General features: G+C 42.3%; 1 protein-coding gene across 2 annotated transcripts in view; it reads left to right on the forward strand.

The window, feature by feature from the left end:
• The first annotated feature begins 1861 nt into the window (after window positions 1–1861).
• DNAJC15 (DnaJ heat shock protein family (Hsp40) member C15) overlaps window positions 1862–20448 on the forward strand; it is a 67112-nt gene continuing 48525 nt past the window's right edge. The window contains exon 1 of one of the 2 annotated variants that reach the window (XM_084767977.1): window positions 1862–2018. In XM_084767977.1, coding sequence (XP_084624103.1) covers window positions 1917–2018 — 102 coding nt within the window. In that variant the 5' untranslated portion in view covers window positions 1862–1916. Of the gene's footprint in view, window positions 2019–6172; window positions 6260–20448 lie in introns of those variants that run through there. The other variant, XM_084767976.1, reaches the window with a different exon arrangement.

The following is a 20448-nucleotide window of genomic DNA, read 5'->3' on the forward strand; positions in this document are numbered from 1 at the left end:
CAGCCAGTGATGTGCTCTCAGTAGGTCAGATCTGACCTGAAGTGCAGCATGCTGACTGCCTTCCTGGCTGCCCTGTTTTTCCGGCCTTATTCTTCACCCCAGCCCCCTCCCCCTCCCCCTCTGTGCTTTGGAAGCTTTTCTCCAGCTCTTAAGCAGGTGCACTATTCTAAAAAGAGCTGGCTCACCGAGTCTTCCTCTAATTGCTTGTTTGCTCCAGGCTAGCAGCCTGTGACTGTTAGGGCCCAGCTGCAAGGATCCACCATTAGCCTCCCTTAGACTGCAAACTCCAAAGACCTGGAGACCTTATTTGTTTACTTGATGCCAAAGGCACAGTGCCCCAGTACTGTGCCTAAAACTTGACGTAAGCTCGATAAGCATTTATTGTATAATTGAACAAATGGGTGGTGAATGAATGGTAAGTAGCCTTCAATCCAATTCATTTATTTTGCTCACAGATAATTGTGGATCAGCTTAGGAAAAAGTAATGTATATAATACGATCATTTTTCCGAGTTTTCAAATACACTTTATTTTATTTTATTTTGGTTTTTCAAGACAGGGTTTCCCTGTGTAGTCTTGGCTGTCCTGGACTCGCTTTGTAGACCAGGATGGCCTTAGAACTCAACAGCCATCCACCCGTCTCTCTCCCGAGTCCCGAGTGCTGGATTAAAGGCCACCACTGCCCGGCCTTGAAATATTCTTAACACACTATTCCAAAGTACTACCTTTTCAGTTCTTTGTGTTTATCTCCATGTGGGATTTCCAGCTGTTTTCTTCTTCTAACTAAAACAAAACAAAAAGTGGGGCGTGGTGGCCTGTGCCTTTAGTCTCAGCACTTTGGAGGCAGAGGCAGGCAGATCTCTGTGAGTTTGAGGCCAGCCTAGTCTACAAAGTGAGTCCAGGTCAGCTGAGGCTACACAGAGAAACCCCGTCTCAAAAAACGAAACCAAACCAAACCAAAAAAAAACCATGTCCCTTACTGAACAATCTTAATGGCAGAGCCTCCAAGGAAACCTTTGTGATTGCTGCTGTCCCTTTCCATAAGCTCTGATGTGCTGTAACATTTGCTTCCATTTGTAGCCAATCCAGCATGCTTGTGGGCTGGTATATGTTACTAGCATAGTGTAATAATCTTTCCTCCTTGATTCTAAATTCCTTCATGCCCTAAGAATGCAAATTAATACTAACTACATGGATAAGTTAATAAGTTCCTAAAACTTTTCATTCAAGCATAGGGGGAAAAAACAACCCTTCTTGTAAGCTGGTTCCAAAAGTGTATAAAGGGGAAAACAGAAGCCAAGTCAGTACAGGGGTTAGAAAGCATATTAGCTTCAGTTATCGCCTAAAGTCTGTTCCAAAAAGCCTGACCTAAAATGTAATAATAAAGTAAGTCTTTGTATATTCAAATTATCTCAAAGCCATCTGCGGTGAGTGCAAGTTACTTGACCACCAGTTTCTCTCCAGTAATTTCACTTTCATGTACGTACTTATTTCTGGCTGGGAAGGTCACGTTAGGAAAACCCAGGCACCACTGCGGGACCCAGGAGTCTCTCCGGGAATTAGGGGAAAGGCAAGGTAGATCTAACAAGTTCCACCCCTCAGCCTTGGTGGGTGTGGTGACAGGTGACACAACCAGCCCTGCGAGACCCAGCAAAACAAAGAAACCAACAAAGCAAAGCAAAACAAACAAACAAACAAACAAAAAAACAAGTTACAGCCTTTGGCTCAGGGTCTGACCCTAAGCTTTGACTAGACAAGTTGTTTCGGAATAGAGTCAGAACCAGAGTCCTTGCAGCTCAGGTCTCCACCAACGCAACTTCGAGTTTACTAAGAACGCGAATCTCCCCGCCCATACTAGTTTGTCCCTGCGGTCGCCTCGTAGGCAACGCTGCGCGTCCTCGGAGTCCCTGCACTGCTATGGCTACCGGTGGCGGCGTGGCCTCCAGAGAGGGGCTGCGCTACGCCGAATACCTGCCTCCCTCCGCCCAAAGGCCGGACGCCGACATCGACCACGCTGCGGTGAGTCTGTGGGCGGCCGCCGTCCAGCTCGCCTCACCCCGAACAGGGCATCCCTAGACCCCGTGCTCTCCAGCTCCCACCCGCTCGCCTGGCGATGGGGACAGGCTGTCTCCCCAAAGTGACAGGGACCACAGGACATGAAGGTGCACGTCTAGTGAAGAGCCCCATGGGACCTCCTGGGGGAACGTGGTTAAGAACCGCGGTGTGAAGGATGCGTGAGAGCAGTTAGTGCCCAGCGAAGGGAGGAGCGAGAGGTGCTTCTCTAGAGTCCTTAAAAGCCTGGAGTTCCCTACCTGGGTCCAGTCAGAAAGTGCACGTGGTTTATTCAGGCTGAAAGGAAGAGGCGGGGGCTTTCCTGCAACTTTGTGGGACCCGGGGACGGACGAACACAAGTCAGCCCGCACTTGTACCGGCTGAGTCACCCTGTCCGTTTACATCTGTAGGAGTGTATAGAATTCAGGACATAGCCAGCCTCAGGAATGCTGAATTGTATGTTACTCGCCACCAGTCCGTGCCAGGGCTCTTTTTTTTCTTTTTTTCTTTTTTAATAACAGGAACTTTTAAACTTAACTGTGATATCCTGACATGAGAGTAAGGAGGTTTGTTTGTTTTGTTTTTAGGTTTTTTTGAGACAGGGTTTCTCTGTGTAACAGCAGCCTTGGCTGTCCTAGCTTCGTAGACCAGGCTGGCCTTAAACTCACAGAGATCTACCTGCCTCTGCCTCTGGGGTTAAAGGTGTGCGTGACCACGCCCAGCAAGTAGTTTTTTTGTTTGTTTTTATTTTTTAATTAATAGAATAGTCTAATTGTCTCACCTTTGACCATGTCCCCTGGAGAGGGAGACCTGGTGGCAATCAGAGGAAGGACAGCAGGTTACCAAGAAGAGACTTGGTACCCTATGAACATATACAGGGGGAGGTAATCCCCCCTCAGGAACAATCATATGGGAGGGGAATAAGGGGAAAATGGGAGGGAGGGAAGAATGGGAGGATACAAGGGATGGGATAACCATTGAGATGTAACAAGGATAAATTAATAAAGGAGAAAAAATTAAAGAATAGTCTAATTGAAGCATAAAGGTGAAGTAAATAATTTCTAGTAACATATCGCTATTTGACTTTGTAGATGCTTTTACATTATTACAATAGAGGCTTCAATGCAGTGAGCAATGACTCCCGTATTACATCAGTCCAAAGCAATTGTGTGTGAGACAGCTACAAAGGCAAGCCATCACACATTTTTGGTTTTTCGAGACAGGGTTTCTCTGCGTAGGCTTGGCTGTGCTGGACTCACTTTGTAGACCAGGCTGGCCTTGAACACAGCAATCCACCTGCCTTTGCCTCCCGAGTGCTGGGATTAAAGGTGTGGGCCACTGTGCCCCGCACTATTACACATATATTTAAACGAGGACTTTCTCTTAAAGCTTTCTCTTCTGACTAACATTCTTTGCTGAATAAACTCCTCTTTCCTTTTTGAAGGAAAGTGGTCCACAGCCTTTCCTGACCCCAGTTCCTTTTCTGTAGTAGGAGAGAGTTGTCTCCTATTTATTTACTTACAAAGTTATACAAACTTTTATTAGAGTTTATTGTTATACCTATGATGGTGAATCCTCACTGTCACCTAGGAAGCACATGTGTGGGGTGTCTGTGGGGTTGTTTGCAGAGCTTGTTAGCCGAGGAGGGAAAAACCCACCTTGAGTGTGGCCAGCTTCAGCCCACGAGACAGGATCCTGAGCCAAGTAAGGTGACAGTGTCCTGAGCCTGTGCTTTCACCTTTCTGCTTCCTGCTCCCCCCCCCCCCATGCCTTTCCACCCTTCAACCCCCACTCCCAAGCCACTTCTGTCTCCTCCCCATCTCTTACTTTTGGAAAGTTTCATATAGCCCAGGCTTACTTTGAATTCTCTAGGTAGTAGAAACTGACTTTGAACTTGTGAACCTCTTGCCTCCAGAGTGCCAAGACTGCAGACACGTGCCATCATATCACATGCATGCTTAAGTTGCTTTCCTCACATGTTTAGCCTCAACAACAAGAAAAGTAACTAATACATTATCAAAATGACTTATATCCATATTTATCTGAGCACCTAAAATGTATGCTTTCCAGGGCATTGTAATTGGAAGGTGGTATTCATGTAATTACTTATTAAAAACAGTTATTGTGGGGCTGGAGAGATGGCTCAGCGGTTAAGAGCACTGACTGCTCTTCCACAGGTCCTGAGTTCAATTCTCAGCAATCACATGGTGGCTCACAACCTTCTATAATGTGATCTGATGCCCTCGTCTGGCCTGCATATGTACCTGCAGGCAGAGCACTGTATATGTAATAAATAAATATTTTTTAAAAAACAGTTATTGTCTTCTGTTACTACACAGCTAATGATATGTGGATATTTGATTCTGATATCATATTGGTACTTATTTTTTTCCTGTTGGCTCTAAAGGAGGACAGGAAACAAGGGTAAGTATCTGTCTTGCTCAGTATTCTTTCTCCAGAGCTTAGCACAAGGCCTGGCATGTTTATATTGTAAATGCCAATTAAATAGTTATTTAGTGTATGATCCATCCTTCCTATTTCTATCCTATTTCTCTTTGAGAGGAAGGTTTTTATTTTTCTATCTTTGTTTCCCTCTGGCACAATTATTGACTATCTTGAATTCAAGTGATAGAGTCTCAAGACACATGTTTTAGCATTTGATAACATTTTTAGGCAATTTAAATTTATCTAGATAATAGTTACTTACTACTTCTATTGTTTAGGAAAATAAAATAACAGAGAGAATTTTTAAACAATTTCTATGTCATTAAAAATAATCAGTAGCAGCTGTAGTCGGGTGGGCTGGTTTCTAGTTTTCTGGCTTTTTTTTTTTTTTTTTTTTTTTTTTTTTTTTGGTTTTTCAAGACATGGTTTCTCTGTGTAGTCTTGGCTGTCCTGGACTCACTTTGTAGACCAGGCTGGCTATGAATTCACAGTGATCCTCTTGCCTCTGTCTCCCGAGTGCTGGGATTAAAGGCGTGCGCCACCATGCCCAGCGTTTCTGACTTTTTCTTAATTCATGGTAGTAGAACACTTGAGTGACTTTCCATCCCCAATACTCACACAGTGGAAGGATGGAACCAACTCCCATGAGTTGAGCACTGACTTCCACGTGTGTGCAGCACCCCAACCAAATAGAGCCCCTAAGTTTGTTTATTCTTGTTTAATAGGTTGCTTGGGAAACACCAAATATGTAAATGATAGAAACTGGGTTTGTGTATGTAGAATGTGAGTAAACCAGGATCATCACCTCCATGGCCAAAGAACAGCAAGCCTATTTCATCAGCAGGAATTAAGTGTGCTAGGCACTGCAACTTCCTTGTAACTACTCTATGATTATTTATAGTTACCCAATTAAGGGCAGATCTGTTAGTGCTGTCATCTTTTCATTCTCAGTGCATATTTATGGAGTCTTAGTGTGTAAGGTGCATAGATACCATCGTGAGTACAAAGTCAAATCAAATATGAGTTTTGTCCCTGGGAGACTTGCTCAGTCCCAGAGCCAAGGAAATCCTCAGCAGTAGTGATGCTGCCTGATGCTGTTTGACAGCTTCCCCTGGGGCCAAGCCACTGCAGAGCGATGGTAGAGTCTTTGTGTTTTCAAGGACAAGTTAGTGAGGGTCTGACCCCTGTGTCATAGCAGAAGCTTTCCTTAAGTTCAAACCCATTGTTTCTAGTTTGGGAAACCAAAAAAGGTTTGTAGAAAAGTAAGTAAATAAGCCAAACTTTGAGAAAAGGGGAGAAAGTAAGCTAATTGGTAAATTCGTTTAGCCTTTCCTGCAATTAGAGAAGCCTTGCAATCTTTGACAGTTCACAGTTAGAATATCATGTGGTTTCGAATTATTCTCATTTTTAAGTTTCAATAGAAGTGATTCTTTTTCTAACAGTAAAGTTGTTTATATTTTCTCATATGGTAAGTATTTTTGACTATGAGATTTTTATAGATGTTGCTTTAGGTACTTTTAATGTAAGTTCAATTTAGACACTGTAACTTTCTTTCCTCTGATTTTGTTTGCCCTAAAAACACTTTTATGCAATCTTTGCATATAATTTCTTTTATAGCATTAAAAAACTTCACTTCAGTCTGTGTATGACTCTGCATGTGGGTGCTGGTGGAGGTCAGAAGAGGCTGTCAGATCCCCTTGGGCAGAGTTACAAGCCTCCAAACTTGGATGCTGGGAACGGAACTTGGATCCTCTGGAAGAGCAGTTAGTGTTTAACCACCAAGGCATCTCTAAGCCCTGGTGTTTCTGTTCTTATTCAATGTGTGTAGATAGTTAAGGAAGAAACATGCTAACATTTAATGAATGTGTACTGTGCACCAGGCACAAGTGTGATAGTATTTTCTCCTCTGGTGTTTCATGCTATTTTTCTTTGTTTCACACATAAAAAGTTGAGACTTTAAGAAGTTAACTAAGTCTCTCAAGGATACACTGTACTAAGTGGCAGGGCTGGGGTAGGAAACCAGTCCTTTCTGCTGTAGAACATTGCCATCCCATCATCTAGACAAAGGAAATGGTTGAATTCCAGTTCCAAGGACTGATCTGTAGCCTTGGCTTTTGTGATAATTTTCAGGGTCTTCAGATGAATCAAGATGTGTTTATAACTCTTAAGCTTCAAAGCAGATTGATTTGAGGACCCCATAACACAAAGAGGAAAGGATGAATAATATATAATGAAAATTAGGAGCTGCAAATAGGATTGATTGGTCTAAGCAGTTGCTGCCTTACAGGAAAGTAGGTTCTAGGAAAGGAACAAGGGTAGTTTCTGGCAAGGAAGAAATAAGAAAGGCTACAAAGCGCTACAGGGAAGATATTTAAAGTGTTACATTCTTATGAAATTACCCACCATCAAGGTACAGAGTTCTACTTTGAATTCTCCTGCATCAAGAGATTACTCATCCGGCTGCTTTCCTGTCTTTTCAAACTGTGACCCATTGATTAAAATGTACTTGCTGGGCGTGGTGGCACACACCTTTGATCCTAGCACTGGGGAGGCTGAGGCAGGTGGATCTCTGAGTTCAAGGCAAGCCTGATCTACAGAGTGAGTCTGAGGACAGCCAGGACCACACAGAGACCCCTGTCTGGAGGAGTTGGGGGCTGTCTTTCATTCTCAAGAGTTCCTGAAGCAGCCCTGTGACATATTGCCACATGGTGCCACATTTCGAGGAAGGACTAGTAATGCCACTGCTAAGTGTATCAAAGTGCTTCTGTCTTAACTGTAGGACATTGCTTGCCCTTTGGGTGAGGGAGAAGGAAGATAGCATTATGGAGCACCATAGCGTGTTAGGGATGTCAAAGACCAGTGCTTGTCTCTAGCTTTAGTTTAGCCAATAGAAGACACTATATTCTAGGTTGTTTTTCAAAAGGACCTAGTGAGGAGTTAAGACATTTTATAAGGTTTCTGTGAATGAACATTAGAGTCAAATGGGATGTTTTGTTGTGCACTCAGCCTGGAAAGGAGTGATTATTTTATTTTATTTTTATAATCTATTGACTATATTTTTTCTTTTAAGCAATGCTGGGGTACGTTGCCGCCAGACTGAAATCAGGCTATCTGAGCTCTAGTTCCAGTGCAGGCGCATCTGAAGTTTGTAACAATGTGACTTTTCTGGTCTCCAGTGGCTTTCTTTGAAATGTGGCTCTTGGCTAGGTTTTCCTTTTTTTTAAGGCTCTAGATTCAGTGACACAGGCTTAGTACAGTCAGCATGTCAACAAAACATTGGACAGCCAATGAGTAAAGGACCTTGCTGCCTGCATAGCAGAAGAGAGCATCAGATAGAAGATGACGACAGATTCCGTTATAGATGGCTGTGAGCCGCCATATGGTTGCTGGGAATTGAACTCATGACCTTTGGATGAGCAGCCAGTGTGCTCTTAACCACTGAGTTATCTCTTCAGCCCCTGAAAGACCTCTCTGTGCCAAAAATTCTTCATATACTTCTTATAACTTTCAAAGTAAATAGAAATGAAAAACTTCCTAAAAATGATAAAAATTAACTTATTGGTGTGAGAAATTTAAAACTGAGTGTTATGGAGATGGGATGGTGAGGAAAAGGTGGCAAGGAGAAAGCTGATTTGAAGGTAGGTGTGTTAGTTACCTCTTTTGTTTGTTTTTGTTTGTGTTTTGTTCTGAGGCAGTGTCTCACTGTGTAGCCCTTGGCTGCCCTGAGCCTCATGATGTAGACCGGCTGGTCTCAGCCTCAGAAGTCTAGCATGCCTGGCTGTAGGAGTAACTTTTGCACTGCTGTGATAGACTCGTGACAGAAACAGTGTAAGGGGGAAGCGTTCATGCTGGTCTATGATTTCTCAGGGTCCAGTCCTTGGTCACTTGGTCCTGTGTGCTTGGGCAGAGCATGATGGTAGAGAGATATTTCCTTGTTGGCCAACAGGGAAGCAGAGATCCAGACAGGAAGTGGGCAGAGATTGCATCTTCCAGGAACCCACTCCTTGTGATCTTTTCCTTCAGCTAGGCTCACTTCCATAGTTCCCCCAATCTCCCAAAACAGAGCCACAAGCTCAGGGACCACTGTTCAGAGCACAAGCCTGCCAGGAACTGTTGCAGGATATTTGATCCCATTGTGATCCCTGAGATTGAACTGTAAAGCCCTGTTTCTTGTGGTTGAGCCCTAACACACCTTTAATACAAGAATTTTCTGTTTATTGTAAACAGGTGATTAAGGTGTGGTTTAGCCCTAGCACACACCTTTAATCCAAGAGCTATCTGTACCCAGGATTTAATAAAGTTAACCCTAGGTGGAGCAAGAAACCAGCTGACAAGGAGTAAAGAGTAGGAGGGACTTTGAATTCAGGAGTACTTAAGGTTGGTGTTTTAGCTTTTTGACTTTTAGCTCTCTAGCTCTTGAGCTCCTCAGCTCCTTGGTCTTTGGCTTTGAGCTAACAAGCTTTTGGCTTTGGGTTTTGTGGTCTTCTCTTTCTGGGCTGAGCTAGTGAGCCTTCTGAGCCTTTTCCATTAGAATGTAAGCTGAGTAAAAAGTTCAGCCGGGTGCTTTCTCTGCCTCTCTGAGCTAGCAGGTTTTCACCACAGCATCTGGCAATATAGAAAGATCTGGGATTTTCAATTAAAACAACAAGGAACATTTCAGATTCAAACCACAGCAGTAATAAAATAGTTTGGAACTTGGATCATAACTAGCTCAGATCTATTACTGTGGAAGTCACTGGAATAATAATAGCAACAAAAACAACAACAATAACAACAACAACAACAATAATAGCCAACATAATAATAAAATGATGAAAGGAATTGGTTGCGTCAAAAAAGTCCTTTTCTTCAAATTATAATGATGTAAGATAATAGCAAGTTGATAATAAAATCCAAATCAGAATTGGTGTTTACCAACATAACCTTTTCCTCTTCCTGTGCTTGCCTTTTTGTCCAAGGCCCTTTGTCCTAACCTTGATTCCAGTATCCTTCATTTCTATTTCTACTTTTCTTAGAAGGACTCTGAATCAGAAGGAAAACACCATTTCCTAGCCACCACCCCCTCATCTATGCATCTATTTAGCTAACTGCTCTTATTTAGCTCATACTGCATCCTGAGAACAAGAAGCAAACAGAGCCTGCTTCTTGCTCTCTGGAGCCTCAGTGCTCTGAGGAAGAGAGATTTTGCAGTATGGTGTTTGATCATAATGGAGAGGTAAAGGAGAAGACGAATTAGAAAGCGGAGCTGTATGAAGAGGGGAGAACTGGGGGTGGCATTGATTTTTACATCTTCGGATGCTTATTTGATCCTGCTACTAATACCAGAGATAGATAGAGTCCTTGGCTCCAGAGAGTCCCAAGTGACCAGGCTTTGTCACCCACCCTGTAAAGGTAATCAGACAGACTAGTAGTGGTGAAGGCAGAAAGGGGCTTTCTTCCGGTGGTCACATTAGGAGACACAGGCCTGTGACTTGTCCTCAGGATGTGTTCAGCAGTCTTAGGCTTGTGTAGCACCAGAAGGCCAAGCGGTGGGGTTTTCCAGGCCAGCATTGCTTGATTGTGGCCCCTGTGTTCATTGTCTTAGGCTGTTACTCCATGATCCAGAAAAAAGGAAAAGAAACAACATGGAGTTACACTTGACAGTTACTGGAGCTGCTTTTACTATGTGATAATTTTATGTTTCTTATTAATTAATAGTAGAGAATTGGGCTCAACATTACTGGAAATGTGGCCAAAGGAGCACGTGCTGCCTGAGGGTTTCAGAATCAGTAGGAAGCAAAGAGTACCCAGATCTGGAGAGATGGCGCAGAGGTTAAGAGTACTGTCTGCTCTTCCAGAGGTCCTGAGTTCAGTTCCCAGCAACCACATGATGGCTCACAACCATCTAAAATGAGATTTGGTACCCTCTTCAGGTGTGCAGGTGTACATGCAAGCAAAACACTGTATACATAATAATAAATAAGTCTTAAAAAAAAAAGAATACACAGATCATGGGCATGAGAGAAGGGTGCTCTTATAGGTGCCTTTTAGCAGTAGTTTTGTGTGTAAATTTGAAGGCTTGAAATTATAGTAAGGGACTGCATGCATGCTCTCCTCTGTTTAAAAAAAAGTATAGTTAAAGATTAAGAAGAAATGCGCCGATACGCTTTCTAACAAAAAGAAATTACTCATTAATGAGATAGTGATATTACTGATGAGGGATACTTAACAGGCTTACAGACAGAAGCAAGTGTTATAAAAATTTAAAAAGAACATGAATCTGAAAAAAATCTGAGGAATTCTTATTATACAGATGTCATACAAGGCAGTCAAAACATACGAGTGGCTTTTTTTTTTTTTTTTTTTTTAGCATTCTGAGTAAAGCTTGCCTCTCAGGGGGAAAAAAAAGGATATGGTTTCCAATAGGCTCTTTAGGGCAGTTTAGTCAGAATCCTTTAGGTTTTTGTCAGGAGACATAAGACAGTTTTAGAGTGGCAGAGGGTACTAGGGCTCTTGTCTTTCTTCCACATCCCTTTGTTTTCCTTGTCATTTTATCCCTAGTTGAGGCCTTCATAGATTATCAAGTAGTCTTTAACTGATAATAAGTGCTAACCACACCTACAAAATACCTCACAGCAGCTCCGAGACTAGCCCAGTGTTACAGTCTAGCCAACTCAACACATGAAATTCACTGTGTATTTGGGCTTGGGCTAAGAAAACCTGAAGCAAATTTGCAGCTTGATTGGCAACCTTGCAGCAGCCAGTTTCTCTCAGAGACCTCCAAGATTCTTACCAGAGCAAGATTTTCCACAACATGGGTTTATTCACATTGTAGCTTACGTGAGCAAGGAGCTTTTATGTTACCAGGAGAAAGTGCAGGCAAGACTCACAACGTTATTCTGAATAAAGCCAAAGTAGTATTTAAAAGATTATTCCCAAGAAGTCAGTGTGTAGCCGAGCTTTGCGTCTGGGGAAATTTCATTCATTATGCTGAGGAATGGAATACCACTGGTTGGGGTGAGCCTGAGAGGTGTTTCCTGTGTTTGGCTTTAGATTTTGTTACACTGTTTTGTACTGCAACCCCTATTTAGTAGTTACTATTGTTACAGAATTTATTGCTTGCTTTTGGTTTAAAGGAAATTAAGTGGCTTAAAAGGGAAGCAAATAGAACTGTGCTAGCTTTGCCTCTCCTTTGCCCCTGGGAAGTATTTTGAGACACCTAGTGTGTGCACTGTGGCGCTGGACAGCTTTGCCAGTGCTAAGCAGGCTTAGTTTAGATGTGAAATTCACACAGCTGGAATATTTCAGGTAAGAGAATCGTAAAACTTCTCTTCCCAAGGTCATTTCAAGGCCTGGCAGCTTTTGCGTGTGGATACAAACACTCCCCTCCTCTTTCTCTTTTGGGTGCTAGGGTGGAACCCAGGCCCTCACTCCTGAGCTAGGGCAGCGCACTGCCCTCTTCCTTACCTGGAAGCTCTACTAGGTCTCCCTGAATCCCGCTGATTCGCCAGTAGGCTTTGTTATTCCCTCTCCGTATTTTCCCTTTTACTTGATGTTGTTTAAATTCAGAGAGCTTTCTTTGTAGAGATTGAACCAAATAATAAGACAATATAAAACACTGAGTTCAGCAAAAGTGATTTGCTTGCGATTAACCCTTGAGAATTTAGCCCGTGCCAAATAACAAAAAAAGAATGTTTCGGCTTAATTCTTCTGGTTCTTCTTTTCCTCCCTCTTAACCAAGTGCTAATGAATTCCAATATAATTTATCTTATTCGTCATAGCATGTTTTTTACAGGAAGCCCAGAGAGAGCTCATCAGATCTCCTGCTTCCAGCTGAATGCTTTTAGTCTGACCTCTCAGCATAAGGCAATTTCATTTTTGTAGTTGAACAAGACAGTGGCTTTTACATTCTAGATTTTCCTCTCATATACCACATATAGTACCAGAACATCTCTTTTTTACCTTCAAATTACAGAAATCTAGAAACTTAACACTTTCATCACTTATCACCCATTATTTTATAATAATTTCAGATTTTTAAAAAAATACACTTCTCCTTCATTTCTCTGCCTCTGTCTTTGACCCTGTGCAGCAGCTTTGTGTCTTCTGTTTTGCTTTGCAGCATGACAATTAGAGCTCCTTAGGATTCTGTGATAGCCTTAGGTCCCTGCTGGGAGCAGTGGTGACCCTGTCGCTCACAGGAAAGCTGGAGTCCCGGTGTTCCCTGAAAGGCCCTGTAATGCGGTGTCCAGCTGTGAGCTACATGCAATTTGGCCCAACACAAAATTATAAACTTACTTACAATGTAAAGTCCCATGTTGTTTTGTTTGTAACTTGATCACATGGTACTTGAATGTGAATTTTGGTAACACTATTTTGTCACACTGCCAAAAGTTTGTTGGAGCCTGTGTATGACGCGTGACCTCTCTCACGTCACTCCTTCTCTGTCTGCCCTGTGTCTGTTGGTTCATTCCCCATAGCAGCCCCTGGCTCCTTCGGCTGTGTTCCCTTAGCCTTTAGTGACCTTTCCTTGGATGTAAGCATGGCTTCTTTACTTTCTACGGTTTTTACTTTTCCAAAGCCACGTTCTCAGTGAGGCTTTCTGGGTCTACTTTACACCTGTTGTCATACCCTCACCTGCTCTGTTTTCCCTGTGGTGCGTGTCATTGGAAACTAGTGCTAGTTCCCGTGGTTTTTGGTTTTTACTTTTTGAAACAGGGTTTCCCTGAACCTGACTGGTTCGGAACTCTCTTTGTAGACCATGCTGGCCTTGAACTCACAGAGATCCGCCGGTTTCTGACTTCCCAGTGCTGGGCTCAAAGGCTTTCGCGCCACCGTGACTGGCCCGATTTGCTTCTTGTCTCCAGGAAAGCAGGTACTATACCTGATAGACCCCTGGGATTTTGAATCATACTAATCTAAATCTTCAAAGAAAATGTTTCACAACTACACCTTCCTTGGTATGGCTTAAATATGGCTCGTTCAGTCTCTCTAACATTCATGTTACCCCATGTGAGGGGTTGAGAGGGATAAAGTCTTAATCCCTCTCAATCGGACTGTGATGTTTAGGATGGGGTTTTTGGGAAGTGGGTAATATTAATAAGGCCATCAGGATGATGGAATGATGGTGGCCAGGGGACGCATCCGTACACTCCGTTCCCATCTCTTGCTATGTGGTGCAGCACCAACTCTCCTCAAGAAGGCCATTACTAGATATGAGCCCTGGCTCTTGAGGGGCAGGGAACTATGAGCCCAAAATAAAACACCTTTATTTTTTTATGACTTCCACAGTCTATGGCATTGTTTTATAAGTTAGAGAAGAGAGACTAAAATATTACCCAAGGCCTTGTGGATATTTGAAGAAGAAATCAAACACAAGAAAGCTATAAACACAGTATCCACATTTACCATGTACTGTCCTGTGTATGCATGACACTTTTAGAAGATGTAAGAGTTCAGGAATTTATCTACTTTTTAATTTTTAAACATACGATTTACATACTATTCATCACATATCCTAATTTTCTGAGACACTTAGCAACTTTCAATTTCTGTTGGTTTTCCAAATGTATTGTGTGTCATTGTATGAGCAGTTAATTTAGTCTAATTGGTAGAAAATGACTGTGCTTAGGATTGTTAATTCTATTCCTGATTCAGCATTTAGCTTTCATGTTGCTTTTTGATCTGATTTTTCTCATTTTGTTATTGACAGTTTAGCTTTTAAACTTAATTGTTTAAAAAATATTAAAGGGCTTGGGAGATGGCTCAGTCAGGAAAGGACTTGCTGTGCCAACATGAGGACTTGAGTTCAGATCCTAAACACACACATAAAATGCCAGCATGGGGCATGCCAGCAACACTGAGCCCTGGGAGCTGTCGGGTCAGCCTGAGATGTAGCACTCTAGCCTCCCCATGCACACGCATGTACCTCCATGCACATCAGCACCCAAACACAAACAAAGACAAAAAATGTTCAAAATAGAGATGAAAGTACACCTTCATTCTTTCAGTTACACCAAAGTAGGGTTTGCTTAGCTGAAACAGGACTCAGCATGTGACTGAGTGAGAGATTGCTTACCTAGCATGTGCAAGCCTGGGCTTGGTCCTCAGCACCAGGGGAAAAAGAAGTCAATCATGGTGGCACTGAATTGCAATCCCAGCATTTTGCACATGGAATCAGAAGGTTCTGGAGTCAAGGGCTCATGAGACCCTGGACCAAACAGTAAGATTATAAACAAAAAGCCAGAAGAGAGTCCTTAGCCTGGAGACTAGTACTTGCACTTCAGTGAGCAAGAAATAGCATTCAATAAGCAGATAGGATCAGTGTTCAACAGAGAAATGAGAGAACGTGTTGGTGCACTCTGTCCAGTGAACAGTGCCTGTGTGTGCGAGTGCACATGCACTACCTTACTATATAGACTAGCTTGACCTCAAACTCACAGAGATCCTCCTGTCTCTTTCTCTCCCAGTGCTGGATTGAAGGCATGTGCCACCACTCTTGGCTGCATTATATTTTTAACGTCATTGTGTTTTATTGGCAAAGCACAAGGGCCTGAGTTTTATTCCTAGAACCCACATTAAGGAAAGCCAAGTATAGCAGCTCATGGTTAGAGTCCCAGCACTGGGCACGTAGGCTGGCCCCCAAACTCTCCATGCTACTGCCTTGCCTCCCAAATGCTAGGATCACACTTAGGCCAACCCTGCTCAGCTCCCAGTGGCAGTAGCATTTCTGTAAAAGAAAAAGATAGGTAATAGTATTTTCTAAGAAATAATATCCTATATCAATTAAGTTTTAATGTAATTCTGTTTATGTAACATTTTACTTAACAATTCCATATTAAGCTTGATTAGAAGGACTTATTCTTACTTTAGAGTAGAAAAGCTAGTTGCGTAGGGTATTTATATACTTTTTCCTTATTGACTTCAGTTTTCATTCCCTCTGTTTGGTTTGCTATCATTTGTTTGTGCTGCCTATAAACTGGTAATAGAAATGAATTAAAATATACTTAAAGAGATAATTCAGATATAACTCCTTCCCAATAAAGAATTTTAATTACAATAAATAAAATGGGTTCTTTGTCCTTTAGTGTGCAAATAAAATATGATTACACAGTTTTGGTCATTTATTTACTGACCATCCTTATTTAATCTTGTGATCTATCTAATTTGTGCTTGTTTTGCTTGTATATTTAAAAGTCATGAGGCCTTTTGTGTTTTTCCTTCTTAAAAACTCTTGATACCTGGAAAGCTTCATGAGACAATAACAATATCTATTTACAACTTAAAGTAATAAATACGTTGATTTTCATAAGGATAGAGTATTTTAGATATTATAATAAGGATGGCAGTAAAGATCTTCAGAGCTTGGCATAGAGAAGACATTGGAGACCTACTCTGTGCAGGGTCTACATATATGCATAGATGTAGTTAGGTATCAGGTATATAGAGGCATGTTAGTTAAAGTTCCGGTTGTAATGATTTTACTGAAGATAATTTGATGAAGGAAGAATTTGCTGAACTGTGGGCAGGGTAAGTTAATCAAAAAGAGACAATCTATCACATAGAGAAGCAAGAGCTGGGAAATGTTCTTCAAGTGAGGAGGAAGGCTCCAAACTGTGACCAGAAATCAGTGAGGGTTCAGGCATGAAGAAACACTCATTCAACAGACCTGCAGCCCAGGAGCATCACGACAGAAAAGGAACTGGGGCGTCTTGTGCTTTTTTCACCCTTCACCTCTGTTGGCAACCCGAGGCTAGAGGGCAAGAGTGCTTAGTGATAGAGTTTTAAAGATAAGGGAAAAGAGGGAAAAATACAACACTAGACAAACATGGGTAGAGAATGGGCCTGGGGAAACGAAGTGAGTAGTAATTAGAGTACTCAGAGCTTAATTGAATTAAATTGCTTTATTTATTTATTTATTTTTTTAACTTTTAAACACAACGTAGTTTTACAGATTATTAGAATAAAGTGATTGCCCAAGGGGTTAATATTTAATAATAAAATACCTTTAATCCTGAAATAAAATCTCTTTGTAATTGTAAAAGCAACTGTTAGATTTCTGAAGGCAGCTCTAAAGAGACCAGGGTCTGACCTCCCCCGATGGAACTGTTCATTAGCACACATGGCAAGGGGTAGCCTCTCTCCTCAGGAAATGGAGGGGTCTGCCAAGGGGAGAAGCTGGTGGGTCTTGAGCATGGGGAAACTGTTGCAGCTGTAGGGCCTGTGTCTCTCCTTCAGTCTACCCTTCCTGAAAGTGTTTGCTTTCCTTTCTGTGTGTCTTTCGTTCACTGGTAAGGCTGAGCAAGGTCATGTGCAGTCTCACAGGAATCCAGTCTTAGAACAGAGGCACTCTCTCAGCAACTGTTTGTCTCATGTATTTCTTTTAATTAGTGCAGTCATAAAATATTAAAATAATTATGATCCAAAAAGATTTTGAAACTAGAATAACCCTGTTATGTCGGACATAGACCAAGAAGATCCACATCCTTTTTGCCCAAAGTATTGCTTTTATGGTAAAAAGGAATTTATAAATGGAAGTTGCAGGCCAGAAAGCAAGCTCTGTTTAGGAAAGAACCTGAGGCTGTGTCTGAGGGAGCAAAAGTGTAAGACTCTGGAGGGGATGTGTGTCACATCTTGACGTACACAATGCAGATCATCTTGGCGGCCATGAGCAGACTCAGTGTAACAGTCAGATGTTCCTGGTGGAAGGTCACATAGTAGCCATTCATTTTGTAGCTGGCAATGATTTTGAGTAGTCCTCATTTTTGATTGAACAAGAACAAGCAGCTGATCTCATTAAGTGCAAAGCAAGGACGAGCTAGTTTAATAGGGGTGGGTTGTTGATTGTCTCTGGCCCTGACTCCCAGCTTGCTAACTGTCTCACCTCAATTTTAAGACTTTACAAAAGATTCTGTATTTAACCTAGGGAAGATCAATTACTTTACCAGAGCCTTCCTCAGAAACCAGTTCTCTGAATCTGCCTGTACTTAGACAAATAGAAGGGTCAGAGGGCTTTGCTCACACTCGTGTCCCCTGTGATATCAGATGGTTATTTTACTGACTTTATTAAAGGCAGTTGACGTTTACTAACAACTTACCATGTGCCCGGCCACTGTGCTAAGACCTTTACATATAGTTATATAGTCATATGTTTTGTCCTGATAATAACCCAAGGGGGTGTGCAGGCTTGCTAGCAATTTGAAATGTATCAATGGACAAATAAGTTCTACATCTAGTCTATAGAGCTTTACATTCTGTCAAAAATGTTTTCTTATCTCTGTTTATTCTTTTTTTTTTCTTTCAAGACAGGGTTTCTCTGTGTAGCCTTGGCTGTCCTGGACTCACTTTGTAGACCAGGCTGGCCTTGAACTCATAGTGATCCACCTGCCTCTGCCTCCCAAGTGCTGAGATTAAAGGTGTGTGCTACCCCACCCGGCCCTCTCTGTTTATTCTCAAACACCTTATCATGCTTATTAGCCATATATATTTTAGCCCTCTTCCCTACAAACACTGCTAAGGATTGAACCCAAGGCCTTTCCATGTAGGCACATTGTCTAAGTCTTTGACTCTAAGAATTTTTTTAAAAGATGAAAACCCCTGGCCTTCCTAGGGCCTTACAGTAACCTGCCTGCTCTTAATGATTGCCTTTTTGTTGATACATTGGAGGAATTCCATCTATATATTGGATATGTGCCCACTGCTGCTTGTATAAATGACTTCTGCCAGTCTGTGAAAGATTGCTGCTACAGCAATATTAAGAACAGGAGGAGTTAGAGTAGGCAAAAATGGGTCTTTCTAATGAGATAAAAAGGTAAAACCTTTAAGGGTAATATATTTTCCAAAGAAAAAAGTAGTTTAATTAAAATGGGATCATTAAAGAAGACATAGAAAGTTCATAATACCATGACACACAGCACCAAGGAAAGCTCTAGAAAATGACACAACAATGGCTCAGTACTTAGCTCCCTTCTGTTCAGTGCTAACGAGGCTAGGTAACCTGAAAGGAACTTTGAAGTTTCTCTTGTCTCACTGGATAGCTCAAGGCTTTCCTCATCTTCCAGGAGTGAGTTTGTGGTAGGCTTGGCCCAGGATGGCAGGACTAGAGGAACTTGCTACACCTATGATTGCTCTAGCTTGCTGAATGGGATGCTGGATGTTCAGATTTGTACCACTGTGCAGCCGCCCTCTCTGATCCGATGGTTCTCATTATAGAGTCAAGTCACGACTAAACTGTGATTGCTTAAGGCTTAGGTCTGTCTGTCCTCATGGACCTTGCTGGCTTGCTCTTGAGGCATTTTCGTGCAGGTGACCATAGCTGAGTGGTTTGTGAGTGCAGTGGCCGTGTCTTAGCCAGAAGACAGCATTTCACGGAGCGGGAGGATGGGAAGGAGCCGTGAGACTGATTTAAACTTCTTAAACAGAGGCGTCCCGGGAGTGCCAGAGCAGCTTCATGATTGTGAGGGACGCAGCCTCTGCTTATATTTAAAGTTCTTGCTTTCTTCAGAGATCTAATTGCGGTACAGTGTGTGTTTGTCCCCTGGTGAGGAGAAACTGAAAGGAAGGACATTTCCCTTCTTCCTTTCTCCTCCACTCCTCCCTGTCTTCCCCTAGGACGACGACTTCTTCCTCCTCCTCCTCTTCCTCCTCTAATTTATATATTCACTTTACATCCCCATCACAACTTCCTCCCTCCCTCCTTTCCCCTCTCTGTCTCTCCCTCCCACCCTCTACTTCCCACGCCCCCTCCCTGTGTTGTCAGAAAAGGGGAACCTCCCCCACCCCCCCCCCCCCCAGCACATCAAGCTGCATCAGGACAGAGCTCATCCTTGTCCACTGAGGCCAGGCAAGGCAGCCCGGTTTGGGCAAAGTGATTGAAAGCAGCAACAGAGTCCGAGTCATAGACCGCACCCACTCAACTTACTAGGGAACCCACATGAAGATCAAACTGCCCATCAGTTACATATGTGTAGGTGCCCTAGGTCTAGTCCATTCATGCTCTTTGGTGCTTCCATCTCTATAAGCCCAACCTGAGACCCACCCCATGGGAGAGAGCTAGCCCCTGACACCATTAACAATACTCTATGTTTACAACAGGAACTCAACTTAACCAGTCTGAGAGTACCCAACCCCCTCAGCAGCTGAAAGAGTCAGATACTGAGACTCACAGGCAAGCATTAGGTGGAGCTCTGGTAGTCCTGTGGAAGAGTGGGAGGGAAGGGGACAAGAACACCACAAGAAGACCAACAGAGTCAACTAACCCCTAGGACTTCTTAAGCTGCTCATACCACTCTGCTGTTTGTAGGCTAACACTTATTTAGTATAGCCACAAAATCTGCTGCATCTGCTGGGTGTGGTACAGAGGTAGCTGGATCTACACAAACTTGAGGCTGGCCTGCTCTCCATGGTGAGTTCCAAGTCAGCCAGGGCTACTTAGTGAGACTGTTTTGAAAAACCAAAACCAAAAACCTAAGGGAGGCTTGGAATGTATGTCTGACTAAAGAGAAATTCCTCACTTCAGAAGATAAGGACACCCAAGTATTGTCTCTGCCACAAACCTCTTTATTATGGCTGAAGTATTTTCCTAGGGTGTTTAAGGAAAACAGTTTAGAATGACATGGACATATAACCAATCTTAGGCAGATTTTTTTTTCATCAGAAGTAGCTCATAACTTTATGACATTTTGCATTGGCTATTGCTTTAAAATATTTTTACCTGGCCTAGAAGAATAGAAAATTAATTTTAAAATAATTTGTTATTTTAACTAATTTTCTGAATTTGATTTGTTTCCTAAAGATGTATTTAAGGTTTTATTAAAATCCTAAGTATAGCAGATGCAGTTGAACATTGTGAGTATAAAGTATTAAAGAGGAAAATATGTGCTTTCATCTTTATGGGGAACAAACATTAAACCCACTATTGACAACAGTCTACAGCAAAGATTTTTACAATAGGTAATATGAAACCTATATGTAG

Source organism: Acomys minous (genome assembly GCF_964271855.1).
Source record: "Acomys minous genome assembly, chromosome: 18".
Taxonomy (NCBI): domain Eukaryota; kingdom Metazoa; phylum Chordata; class Mammalia; order Rodentia; family Muridae; genus Acomys; species Acomys minous.